The sequence below is a fragment of the Garra rufa genome, chromosome 2 (genome assembly GCF_049309525.1).
Source record: "Garra rufa chromosome 2, GarRuf1.0, whole genome shotgun sequence".
Taxonomy (NCBI): Eukaryota; Metazoa; Chordata; class Actinopteri; order Cypriniformes; family Cyprinidae; genus Garra; species Garra rufa.
The window spans coordinates 31526634-31539579 of NC_133362.1; the positions used below are offsets into that span (position 1 = coordinate 31526634).

At 33.5% G+C, this 12946-nt stretch overlaps 2 protein-coding genes across 2 annotated transcripts; one reads left to right on the plus strand and one right to left on the minus strand.

The window, feature by feature from the left end:
- Positions 1 to 23: 23 nt before the first annotated feature.
- On the minus strand, positions 24 to 1361 carry lamtor3 (late endosomal/lysosomal adaptor, MAPK and MTOR activator 3). Its single transcript, XM_073835101.1, has 7 exons — positions 1267 to 1361; positions 1044 to 1089; positions 924 to 958; positions 767 to 825; positions 558 to 691; positions 403 to 466; positions 24 to 321 (listed from the first exon to the last, which is right to left on the minus strand). The coding sequence occupies exons 2-7, from the start codon at positions 1056 to 1058 to the stop codon at positions 248 to 250; spliced, it is 381 nt and encodes a 126-aa protein (XP_073691202.1). The 5' UTR covers positions 1059 to 1089; positions 1267 to 1361; the 3' UTR covers positions 24 to 247.
- Positions 1362 to 4290: 2929 nt separating this feature from the next.
- Positions 4291 to 10177, plus strand: rrh (retinal pigment epithelium-derived rhodopsin homolog). Its single transcript, XM_073835103.1, has 7 exons — positions 4291 to 4513; positions 4953 to 5143; positions 6857 to 6956; positions 7088 to 7241; positions 7545 to 7713; positions 9491 to 9669; positions 9756 to 10177. The coding sequence occupies exons 1-7, from the start codon at positions 4387 to 4389 to the stop codon at positions 9859 to 9861; spliced, it is 1026 nt and encodes a 341-aa protein (XP_073691204.1). The 5' UTR covers positions 4291 to 4386; the 3' UTR covers positions 9862 to 10177.
- Positions 10178 to 12946: the final 2769 nt, after the last annotated feature.

The window sequence follows — 12946 nt, forward strand, 5'->3', positions numbered from 1 at the left end:
AAAAAAATGTAAATAAATATGTATTTTTGTAAACCAAAGCCTTAGACAAATTTATTAATGAGGAGACAAAAAGGAGCAGGTTACATTCATAAAAAACATACAGCATCAAGACCATCCAACATTATTTATGTACATATGTGTGTGTGTGTATGAACTAGAACATAGAGGCATCAAGACAGCATATTGGATGAGTGATTGTGGCTCTTATATCCTCATCCACGTCTGTAGGTGCTGAGATGAATAACTGTTAAGCTACTTCCACCACCTGCCTTAGTTCTTCAATCAGAGGAACTAGTTCCTTCTCAAGACTGAAGATCAAACCTAAATATGCAAAAAAGGGGAAGTTAATCATTCAGTTGTTATAAAGAAGTTCAGTGGCTTTTGTACTGTGTGGAAACTCACCTGTGTTAGCATTACTACTTGCGATGAAACTTATGACTAAGGGTAATCGATTAAATTGTACAATCTGCCAAGGAGGTAGATAACAGCATATATTAAAATCAGAAATCTTAGCAAGTTGTAAATCAAATGTACTTTGATGTTTGTTAAGAAAGTACCTGGTATGTGTTATAGTAACAAATGATGCTCTTATTTTTGGACAAGCCCAGCTTGCTTCCCTGGTCAGTTGCCAAAGCAAATGTGGACAGGAATGCTGGCCGCAGTGCATATTCAGGAGCATTGTCATTAGCAACTAAAAGGAAAAACATGCAAAATCTCATATAAAGCTTTAAGAGATGCACAAACAGACCAAAGCTGATGCTGTTACCTTTGATTACAGGGACTCCATCTCTATCTGTCACCACTATTGCATGAAGTCCTTCAACACTGATGATGAAAATAAAATAATCAGTCATTACATTTCTGTAAGCATAATGAAAGGGAAGGGGGGTCTTAAACGTAAAATAGAAGATAAATCCGTTTACCTTGGCAGCTGTTTATACAAATAACTCCTCAGATTCTGCAACAATTAAATCAAACGCATTATGACATTTCCAAGAAGAAAAAAAAAAACATTTAAGTAAATGCATTACAGATTTACTCACATCTGCCATATTCATTAGATTGACTATGTAGTTCTCCTACTGCACCCTGTAGCGAAAATAATAAAGAACGATGAGGAAATTACACGAAATGGTACGAAATTCTGACAGCTGCATGTTATTGTCTTGTTTGACTGCAGTGTTTAACTAATTATCAACGTTTCTAATCTACTAAGTTGTTATACATTGAGGAAACGTATATTAAAATCACAATACACAAAATTACCTTTAACTGATCCCAATGTTATAAAAAGTTCTTCGGTTGTTTATGTGCGATCATCACATGACAGAAATCACAAGCCTTTCCGTGTACGTAATATCCGTTTACGTCACGTCCAAGTGAGTCTGTGCAAACAAGGCCATCTAGTGGGTGATGTTTGAGTTGCTGCTGTTTATGTCAATGAAGGTATTTGGCCAGGGTTTTTGATGTTTGTAGATTAGCAGAGTGAGTTTATCTTCAGCCGTTTATATCATATGTAATATAATATAAATGGTTCTACTCATAACATATGGATTATAGGGAAGAAAGAAGTTAAGGGAAAATTGCTTCATGTAGCCTATGTATGTCGTGTTAACTTAACGTTTTCTTTCCTTATAATTCAGCCAGTTTTAATATAAAAGTTTCTATACACCTTGCAGAATATGCAAAATGTTAATTATTTTACCAAAATAAGAGGCATGCAAAATTCATGTTATTTTTTATTTAGTACTGACCTGAATAAGATATTTCACATAAAAGACGTTTACTTACAGTCCACAAGAGAAAATATTAGCTGAATTTATAAAAAATACCCTGCTCAAAAGTTCACATACCCTTGATTTTTAATACTGTTGTTTTTCTGAAAGATCCACAGCTGTGTTTTTTTTTTTTGTTTAGTGATAGTTGTTCATGAGTCCCTTGTTTGTCCTGAACAGTTAAACTGCCCGCTGTTCTAAATTCTTTGATTTTTAGCATTTTTGTGTATTTGAACCCTTTCCAGCAATGACTGTATGATTTTGAGATCCATCTTTTTACACTGAAGATAACTGAGAGACTCATATGCAACTATTACAGAAGGTTCAAACACTCACTGATGCTCCAGAAGGAAACACGATGCATTAATTGTGTGAAAACTTTTTGAATTTGAAGATCAGGTAAAATTTAACTTATTTTGTCTTCTGGGAAACTTGTAAGTATCTTCTGTAGCTTCTGAAGGGCAGTACTAAATGAAGAAAATATGATATTTAGGCAAAATAAGAAAAATGTACACATCTTCATTCTGTTCAAAAGTTTACACCCCTGGCTTTTAATGCATCATGTTTCCTTCTGGAGCATCAGTGAGTGTTTGAACCTTCTGTAATAGTTGCATATGAGTCCCTTAGTTGTCCTCAGTGTGAAAAGAAGGATCTCAAAATCATAGTCATCATTGGAAAGGGTTCAAATACACAAAAATGCTAAATAACCAAAGTATTTTGGGACCTGAAAGATTTTTCTGAAGAACAGCAGGCAGTTTAACTGTTCAGGACAAACAAAGGACTCATGAAAAACTATCACTTAACAAAACAAACAGGTAACAACACAGTATTAAGAATCAAGTGTATGTACTTTTGAACAGGGTCAATTCAACATTTTCTCTTGTGGACTATATGTAAAACATATTTTATGTGAAATATCTTATTCAGGTCAGTACTAAATAAAAAATAACATTTGCATTTTGTGTGATCCCTCTTATTTTGGTCAAATAACTGACATTTTGCAGGCTCTGCAAGGTGTATGTAAACTTTTGACTTCAACTGTATAACCTATTTTTTATTGTATGCTATTTACTGTTAATTTAGCCATTTTAGCTTTCATTTTTATTTCAGAATGATTAGATTCTCTGAAAATAAATCTAAAACAAATCTTGCATCATGGTGGTCTTAGAAAAGACAGTTATTTAAATAGCTCAAAATAAACAGATCACTGAGGATAGTACGGGTCTAATAATCTGGAATTATAGAATGTCTAATGAAAAATATTAATTTAGAAATTTTGTCATTGTGATGCTATTGGTGAAATTTAAAGAGATAGTTCACCCAAAAATTAAAATTATGTCATTAATTACTCACCCCCATGTCATTCCAAACCCGTAAGACCTTCGTTCATCTTTGGAACACAAATGAAGATATTTTTGATGAGCTTTCTGACCCTGCATAGACAGCGACGCAACTGACACATTCAAGATCAGGAAAGGTAGTGAGGACATCGTTAAAATAGTCCATGTGACATCAGTGGTTCAACCGCAGTGTTATGAAGCTACAAGAATACTTAAACATGCAGTGGAAACTGACATGGAAGAGAAGAAATAGTGGAATAAAGTTGTTCTTTTTGTTTTCTTTGTGCACAAAAAGTATTCTCGTAGTTTTATAAAATTACGGTTAAACCACTGATGTCACATGGACTATTTTAACAATGTTCTTACTACCTTTCTGGGCCTTGAACATCTCAGTTGTGTTGCTGTCTATGCAGGGTCAGAAAGCTCTTGGATTTCATCAAAAATATCTTAATTTGTGTTCTGGAAATGAACGAAGGTATTACGGGTTTGGAAAGACATGAGGGTGAGTAATTAATGACAGAATTTATAAGATTATTAAAATGTTCCTCACACTAAGAAAAATTTTAATTGGTCATTTTATGGCATCGCTGCAAAATCCCCTTTTCAAACCTTTATTTTTAAGTGTGTTTTAAGACCGATCATAATATTTCTATGTTTTAGTCTGTTATAAATAAGCAAAAATTTGCTTATTAATAGGCCACTCAGGTTAACAAGCTCCACTTCATCGTTAACAAGCGGTTTAATCCAAACTTGACATTCTTGAAATAACAACAATGCTGCAAGATGTGTTTTACTTATCTATATTTACATACAACCCTGGTTCCTGGGGTCTCAGACTTTTTCTAGACACCCTTCAGCTAAATGTTTAAACTGCTATATTGTGCTTATTAATATAGTACTGCACTTTTCTTGTTTCCAAAGGTGAAATATGTTAATGACATGCACTCCACGTTCCAAGAAGGCTTTTCTGTTGCGTGGAATGAAAAGCTTTCATGTGGGGATTAGCACCGAAACAACGGTTTCTTCAGTCCTCACAAACCAAGCAGAAAACATAATTAGAGAACATAATCCAGGCCAATGCTTTTCCAGCCCTTCTTTCCCACAATCACCCCGTAACCTTCTACATCCCCTAAACATACACACACACACAAACACACACACAATTTCATGATCTGCTTCTAGGTAGGAGAGAGGGAGTCTAGACTTCAAATTCTTTCAAACCGCATGATTTTGTTTGAACAGATGTGAATGTTAGCCTGAGTGGTATATATATGATTATGTGTGACAAAGAGATGGCATCTGGATTCCTGAATGGTTCTGCTGAGACCGTATATGGTGAAGAGAGCGCCTTCACACAAACCGAACACAATATTGTCGCTGCATATCTCATAACCGCAGGTAAAGAACAGTGTGTGTGTGTGTGTGTGTGTGTGTGTGTGTGTGTGTGTGTGTGTGTGTGTGTGTGTGTGTGTGTGTGTGTGTGTGTGTGTGTGTGTGTGTGTGTGTGTGTGTTTGAACATGATGTATTTGATGTAGTTGTGATGCAGTTATAAATGTACTGGCATTTTCTTATTAAGTAAGAGTTCAGTAAGCCATATGTCTTTCGTCTGGGCCTGGGCATAGATTCAACACAACGTTTTCAAGCATTCCTTGAAATTGACATTTACAGATTCAGCCAAGCGTGTGATGTAACCAGCAGGGGTGTGTGTGTAAAAGGAAAAACTGAAAACGGGAAATGTTTTGAATGGACGTGAAATATGTGTGAGACAACGTCTGTGTTCGCAGATGTCTTAACCCCCTGCTGTGTCTGTCTGTGTGTCTTTCTCTCTGGTGGCAGGAGTGGTCAGTCTGTCTAGTAACATTGTGGTACTGCTGATGTTTGTGAAGTTCAGAGAGTTACGAACTGCCACGAACGCGATCATCATTAATCTGGCTTTCACCGATATTGGCGTAGCTGGTATTGGCTATCCCATGTCAGCGGCCTCAGACCTGCACGGGAGCTGGAAATTTGGTTACACAGGTTGCCAGGTGTGCACAAATCAACACATTAGCAAACACAAATAGGGGTGTCACTAACGATTATTTTGGTATTTAAGTAATCGGTCGATTATTCTAACAATTAATCGAGTGATTAACCGATTACTCTGACGATTAATCGCATAATCAGATAATACTTTTTTTTCTTTTTCTTTTTTTTTTATAAAAATAGACCTAAGTGAGCAATAGCCTTTAAAATACATAGGTGACCCTGGACCACAAAACCAGTCTTACACTCTTAAAAATAAAGGTGCTTTAAAAGGTTCTTCACAGCGATGTCTATTTTTGGTTCCACAAAGAACCATTCAGTCAAAGGTTCTTCAAAGAACCATTTCTTTCTTACCGTTTTATAATCTGAAGAACATTCTTTCGGCACGAAGAACCTTTTGTGAAACAGAAAGGTTCTTCAGATGTTAAAGGTTCTTTATGGAACCATTTAAACAAAAAAGGTTCCTCTATGGCATCGTGAAGCACCTTTATTTTTAGGTTTGTAAGTAGCACGGGTATGTAGCAATAGCCAAAAATACATTGTTTGGATCAAAATGATTGATTTTTCTTTTATGACAAAAATCATTAGGATATTAAGTAAAGATCATGTTCCATGAAGATATTTTGTAAATTTCCTATCGTAAATATATCAAAACCTAATTTTTGATTAGTAATATACCTTGCTAAGAACTTTAAAGGCACCCTCAGATTCCAGATTTTCAAACATTGTCATATCCTAACAAACCATACATCAAAAAATTAACCCTTATGACTGGTTTTGTGGTTCAGGGTAATAGCAATGAGGCAATAATAATCAGTTCAAATAGAGTGTCAAAATCAAGTAATCATATGGTTTTATTGAACAAAACTCTTAAAATAAATAATGTATTATAAATAGACATTTAAATCAAATGTCCACTTAATATTTAATATCAGGAAATTTCTTTACGACAGAAATACTACAGCCACTGTAATTTCTTGAATATGTGGACATCAAATCGTGTAAATTTAGAGTGAGGGTTTGAGCTTTTATTTTGAAATCGCGATGAACCGTTAGCATATTGAAAAGGATGCCGATGTATTCTCCTTTGTTTGTGTAGGTTTATAAATTATTTACCTTACAAATTTGAAAATGGTGCACGTTGTGTTCCCAGATGAACGTCCCTGCTGAAAAAAACAGCTAATACCAGCCTAGGCTGGTTGGCTGGTCTTAGCTGGTTTAAGCTGGAAGTGGCTGGTTTTAGCTGGTCTCCCAGGCTGGTCAGGCTGGTTTTAGCTGGTAGTTTCCCAGCCTGACCAGCTAAGACCAGCCTGACCAGCCTGGCCAGGCTGGAAAAGTGGACAAAACCCCTATAAAAACCAACCTGCCTTCCAGCTATGACCAGCTAAAACCAGGCTGGTTGACCAGCTAAAACCAGCCAACCAGCCTAGGCTGGTTTTAGCTTTTTTTTTTTTTCAAAACTCACAACAATATGCAGAGATGGAGTTTAAGACGCCTCATACATGTAAATGCTAATGTGCAGTTAAAAATCAGTCCTAACAGTCCTAAAGCATAGACTGTAAAAAGTCCTAAACACAAATTATTTCAATTCAAAATAATAGAATGATGAGTAAGAGTGTCCAGGAAAACTTTTTATTTAATTAGTTTATTACAATTTTTGCTTAATTGTGCTACTTTCTTATATGTGAACAACAGAACTTGTTGCCTTTTTATAGATCTATGCTGCCTTGAATATATTCTTCGGTATGGCCAGTATTGGACTGCTTACTGTGGTTGCTATTGACCGATACCTCACCATATGTCGACCTGACATAGGTATGATTCTGTTCTATCTTAATGAAATGTGAACCACTAAGGACTGTTATTTATTCACTTAATGTCATTTGTGTTTGATTCTGTACTCAAAGGCAGGAATTAGGAAATCTATTGATGTGTGTTTGTTACAGGACAGAAGCTGACATCAGTATCATACATGCTTCTGATTTTGGCTGCTTGGCTGAATGCTGTGTTTTGGTCGTCTATGCCCATCGTTGGTTGGGCAGGATATGCTCCTGACCCCACAGGAGCCACCTGCACCATCAACTGGAGGAACAATGACACGTGAGTCAAGACTGATATTGCAGGTCATCAGGGGCGCCGCTAAGGGGGGGAAAGTTAGGACAATTCTAAGGGCCCATGCCATTTAGGGGCCCCCAGAGATCTGCTTTTGTGTGGTGGGGGGGCCCAACCTCATATTTTGTCATAGGGCCCAAAATTGCGAATGGCGCCCCTGCAGGTCATACCTGTTTTATTATTTTACCACTCTTATCGTGTTTTTCCACATTGTGAAGCTTTTCTTCAGAGACTGTGAAATTTATAAGTGGAGTGGGGATTGCAAGTGTGATTAATCCTGTTTGATTTCAGGTCTTTTGTGTCCTACACAATGACGGTGATCACTGTCAACTTCATTATTCCTCTGGCGGTCATGTTCTACTGTTACTACAACGTCTCAGTTACTGTGAAGAGGTACAAAGCCAGTAACTGCCTAGACAGCATCAACATGGATTGGTCAGATCAGATGGATGTTACCAAGGTAGTACCAACAGTATTTATTTAGTTTTATTAATTTTTTTAAATTTAATTTGCTTTAATATCATTTCATTTTTTTAATTTACTTAATTTAATTTTATTTAATTTTATTTTGTTACTTTATTTTATTTACTTCATTTTTATTTTATATAATTTCTTTTTTAATTAATTTTTTAAATGTAATTTACTTTAATTTAATTTCACTTTTTATTTCATTTTAATTTATTTTATTGTATTACATTTTTTTTTTCATTTACTTTATTTCATTTAATTTTTTATTTCATTTTATTTTATTTCTTTTTTTATAAATTAAATTAATTTTGTGTTATTTTATTACATTTAATTTAATTTAATTTACTTTTGTATTTTATTTTATTTCTTTTCATTTTATTTTGTTTAATTTTTGGTCATTTAATTTTTTTGATTTAATTTAATTTGTTTAATTTAATTTTATTTTATTTCATTTAATTTTTTTAATTTTATTTCAGTTTTCATATTATTTTATTTTATTACATTACATTTTTATTTTATTTTTTATTATTTAATTTACTTTAATTTAATTTAATTTTTAATTTCAATTAATTTTATTTCATTTTAATTTATTACATTACATTTTTTTATTTTATTTCATTTAATTTTTTATTTCATTTACTTTATTTCATTTAATTTTTTATTTAATTTAATTTTATTTTATTTTATTTATTCTTAAATTAAATGAATTTTGTGTTATTTTATTACATTTATTTTAATTTAATTTTGTATTTTATTTTATTTCATTTCATTTTATTTTGTTTAATTTTTGGTCATTTCATTTTTTTAATATAACTTAATTTTTTATTTTATTTTATTTCATTTAATTTTTTTATTTTATTTCTTTTCATGTATTTTTTTATTTCGTATAATTTTATTTTATCTTATTTCTTTTCTTTTTAAATTTAGTTTAATGTAGTTTTTTATTTATTTTTTGTTATTTTATTAAATTTTTTATTTAATTTTATTTTTGTTATTTTATTTCAGTTTTCATATTATTTTATTTTATTTAATTTCATTTCATTTTATTTTATTTAATTTTTGGTCATTTAATTTTTTTAATTTAATTTAATTTTTTATTTTATTTTATTTTTTATTTTATTTCTTTTCATATTTTTTTTTTATATCGTATCATTTTATTTGATCTTATTTCTTTGTTTTTTTTTTATTTAGTTTAATGTAGTTTTTTATTTATTTTTTGGTTATTTTATTTATTTTTTTATTTCATTTTATTTTTGTTATTTTATTTCAGTTTTCATATTATTTTATTTTATTTTATTACATTACATTTCATTTTTTTATTTTATTATTTTATTTATATAAAGCTGAAATAAAATAAATATAAATATTACATGTAAAAATAGAAACTTAATCTTGAAAATTAAGTAATGTAAAAAGTAATGAACAAACAAACAAAAATAAAAAATAAATAATAAATAATTATTTAATTAGAAATGCTGCCTTGCCAACTAAATAAAATGAATTTTAGTTGAAGTAAATATAACAAATTTATAAAAGAAATAAATATAAAATAATACAATTAAAAATGTCAAAAGCGCATAAAATTACTAAAGCTGAAATTAAAATGAAAACAACAAATTACAAAATAAAAATATAATTAAAAAATTACAAATATTAATAAATAAAATAATAGTATATAAGTAATACTAAACTAACACTGCTTGCCAGGTTTTGTGTGCTCTCTGGTTCAGTTTGACCTGAATGTTTCTTTCTTTATTTTATTTTTACAGATGTCTATTATAATGATAGTGATGTTCCTGGCTGCCTGGTCTCCATATTCGATTGTGTGTTTGTGGGCATCATTCGGTGACCCCAAAACGATTCCAGCTCCAATGGCCATAATTGCCCCACTCTTTGCCAAGTCCTCCACCTTTTACAATCCTTGCATCTATGTCATCGCCAACAAGAAGTAAGGCCTCTATGTAACATCTTTGTTTCATTAAGTCACTTTCTTTCTTTGTCTTTTTTTAAACTAATAAGTTGTATTTGTTGCAGGTTCAGGAGAGCCATCACTGGAATGCTACGATGTCAAACACGTCAGAGAATCACTATTAGCAACCAGCTTCCAATGACGGCATCATCAGCACAACTTAACCCCTAAATGATGAGAAAATCGGATATTTAAACATTCATAAAACTCCAGCGCTGGACGCTTTCTGTCTGCTCCACTGTTTTAACACCACTAGGGCACGATTACTTTGAAGTTTCATACAAATGCAGTGTGTCCTTATCTCATATCCTTCCTGCAACTGACATTGACTTCCTTTGACCTTGCTATTCAGTATCTAGTCTGATAGTATTTAGTCTGATGCTTGTTGTACTGTTATCTGTCTAGTGCAAATCCTGTGAAAATGCTGTTCATGATACTGTAAGTGCGTAAAATGTTTTCATTTGAATAAATCTTATCTTAAAGCTTTCTAAAAGTTATGTCTTAAGGCTGGAATAAACTACACAACTTTTAAAATCAGAACCAGTTTTAAAAAGCTAGGCATCATACACTTGACAACTTTGTATTTTGGTAATCAAGTAATCAGTCGATTATTTGGATGATTAATCAAGTAATTAGATAATTATACTATTTTTTGAGGTAATAAAAATAGACCTAAGCTAACAATAGCCTTTAAAATGACTTAAAATACACATATTCCTGTTGAAAAAAAACAGCATAGTTCGGGAGAAGCGCATCAGATACTTAGCGTAAACATCACAAGAGGAGCCCACTCAAGTCAATCAGCGTCATAGGTTTAAATACAGCTGACTCTCCTCCATTCACTTGAAGGTTTATCAGTAACCCTCCACCACCCCATCTCCCACTCCGAGTTCTCACTACTCCTATTGGGGGGTACTCTGGGTTCGGGCCATCCCCGAGCTCGGAGCCCTTCACCGGACAGCACGCCAAACATGCATTACTATTCTCCGGCTAATTATATGTAAGCGTGAACTCGTGAAATGCTGGTTAGGTGAGTTTTGATGCTGGTATGCTGGTCCTTTGCTGGTTTATGCTGGTCTTTGGCCAGCAACATGACCAGCTAAAGACCAGCATTAACCAGCAAAGGACCAGCATAAACCAGCAAAGGACCAGCATAAACCAGCAAAGGACCAGCATAAACCAGCTAAGGACCAGAATTAACCAGCAAAGGACCAGCATAAACCAGCAAAGGACCAGCATAAACCAGCTAAGGACCAGAATTAACCAGCAAAGGACCAGCATAAACCAGCTAAGGACCAGCATTAACCAGCAAAGGACCAGCATAAACCAGCTTAAACCAGCAAACCAGCGTCAAAACCTACCTAACCACTGATAGCACACATACATCTCGGAGACGTCTATTTGACGTCTGCATTTACATCTGTAAGACATCTGTAAGACATCTGCAAGACGTAGTTTGCTCATCTGCAATACGTCTATTGGACGTTTCCTATCGGATGTCAAATAGACGTCTATTAGATGTCTTTAAGATGTTTATGCATTAGAATGGATGTAAAACTGACATCTTACAGACGTCTGCCAGACATTTGTACACTGCAGATGCTTTCCAGATCAAGAGATCTTTAACAGACATCTTTCAGACGTACGTGTGCTATCAGGGGAGCATATGCTGTTTTTTCAACAGGGATAATAGCAATGAGGCAATAATTGGTTTAAATAAAGTATCAAAAGCAAGTAATTATATGGTTGGATTGAACAAAAACTTTTAAAATACATAATGTATTGTAAACAATAGAACTAATGTACATTATGTATTGTATCAAGTGACTGCAGAGGGCGCCAACGGCCTGACGATTGTTTTTACACTTTACCATCTAAACCTTGTATAATATTGACTAAACAACATTTCATTTAAATTTCCACTTAATCTTTAATATTTGTCAATTTGTTTACAACAGAAATGCTACAGATATGTAATTTTTTGAATATGTGGACATTAAAACGTGTAAAATAAGAGTAAGGGTTTGAGCTTTTATTTTGAAATTGCGAAAAACAGTTCGCTTGTTAAAATGGATGGTAGAGTGTTTTGTTTTCAGGACAGAACGTAAACAATGCCACTGAACCGAACGAAATTCAAATATTTTGCTGATTATTTCTGCTGAAAATGGTAAATTATCATCATGTTTTGGGCTGTACTAAACGGTCAGACTGGGGAAAACATTTGCTATTACAGACTGCCAAAAGTTATTACAAATCAAGGAGAAGAGTGCAAAATACTGTCTGAGGATCAAAAGGCGTTAGTGGTTGACCAAACTGAACCAGGATTTCCAGGACAAGAATCTTGACAACAAGTGTTTGTTCTTATCATTTCCAGTCAGGTAGGTGAAATATTAGACTAATATCTTAATTAATACTGCTTGTACGTATCTTTACCACCTATTAACTTTAGTTTGTCAAAATATTGCACCCCTTCCTGCTTACTGAGTCCTCCTCTAAATGATTTAGCAGCTTCCAACCATTTTTTCCGTAATTTAGACAGCAAAAAATTATATTTACACATTCAGTAGTACATTAACCATGCAATCGATGCTGTTGTGTACATCCGGGCATCTCCAATATGGCCGCACATCTGGGTAACTGACCAAATCGTGGCGGAAGTGCAAACCCTCTATAGATGTATTCTCCTGTGTTGGCGTAGGTTTATAAGGATTTACCATACAAATCTGATAAAATGGCAAACATGGCGTTCCTAAATTAACGTTGTAATATGCAGAGATGGAGTTTGACGCTCCACACATTTAAATGATGAGTTTGCTTGGAGCAGCACAGGGTTGCCAGGTTTTCACAACAAAAAACGCCCGATTGATACTCAATTGTGTTTTAAGGGGGCAAAATACACATTTTCTGGTGGGGTTTCTTTGGTTAAATTTACATTTCTAGAGGCTAAATATCACATTTTTAGGGACGCTTCAACCTGCAGACATAAAAAACAACCCACGACAACAGTGTTAAAGTAGCCTAATTCCGCGGGAAAACGATTTACTGTGAACTGAGGCACTCAGAGACACGGGCAAATTGCAGTTGAGGATTTTTTAAAATCAAGTACTCGAATTGAATCGAAGAATCGTAACAGCCCTAATTTCAGCCCTAGTCTTTTACAAAAAAATAATAACAATATTTTGAGAAGAACATTCTTTTATTGAAGTACCTGAAAAATGTGTCGTGTCTGTCACGTTTCTCAAGGAGAGGTCTGGGT

Bases quoted from the DNA above. Each gene is read 5' to 3' on its own strand.
- lamtor3 (XM_073835101.1), bottom strand. The intron at 826-923 runs GTAAACGGATTT...TTTCATCATCAG, and splicing joins TTGTATAAACAGCTGCCAAG to TGTTGAAGGACTTCATGCAA. The intron at 467-557 runs GTACTTTCTTAA...CCTCCTTGGCAG, and splicing joins GTTACTATAACACATACCAG to ATTGTACAATTTAATCGATT.
- rrh (XM_073835103.1), top strand. From the start codon at position 4,387: ATGATTATGTGTGACAAAGAGATGGCATCTGGATTCCTGAATGGTTCT. The intron at 4,514-4,952 runs GTAAAGAACAGT...CTCTGGTGGCAG, and splicing joins TGCATATCTCATAACCGCAG to GAGTGGTCAGTCTGTCTAGT. The intron at 6,957-7,087 runs GTATGATTCTGT...TGTTTGTTACAG, and splicing joins CATATGTCGACCTGACATAG to GACAGAAGCTGACATCAGTA.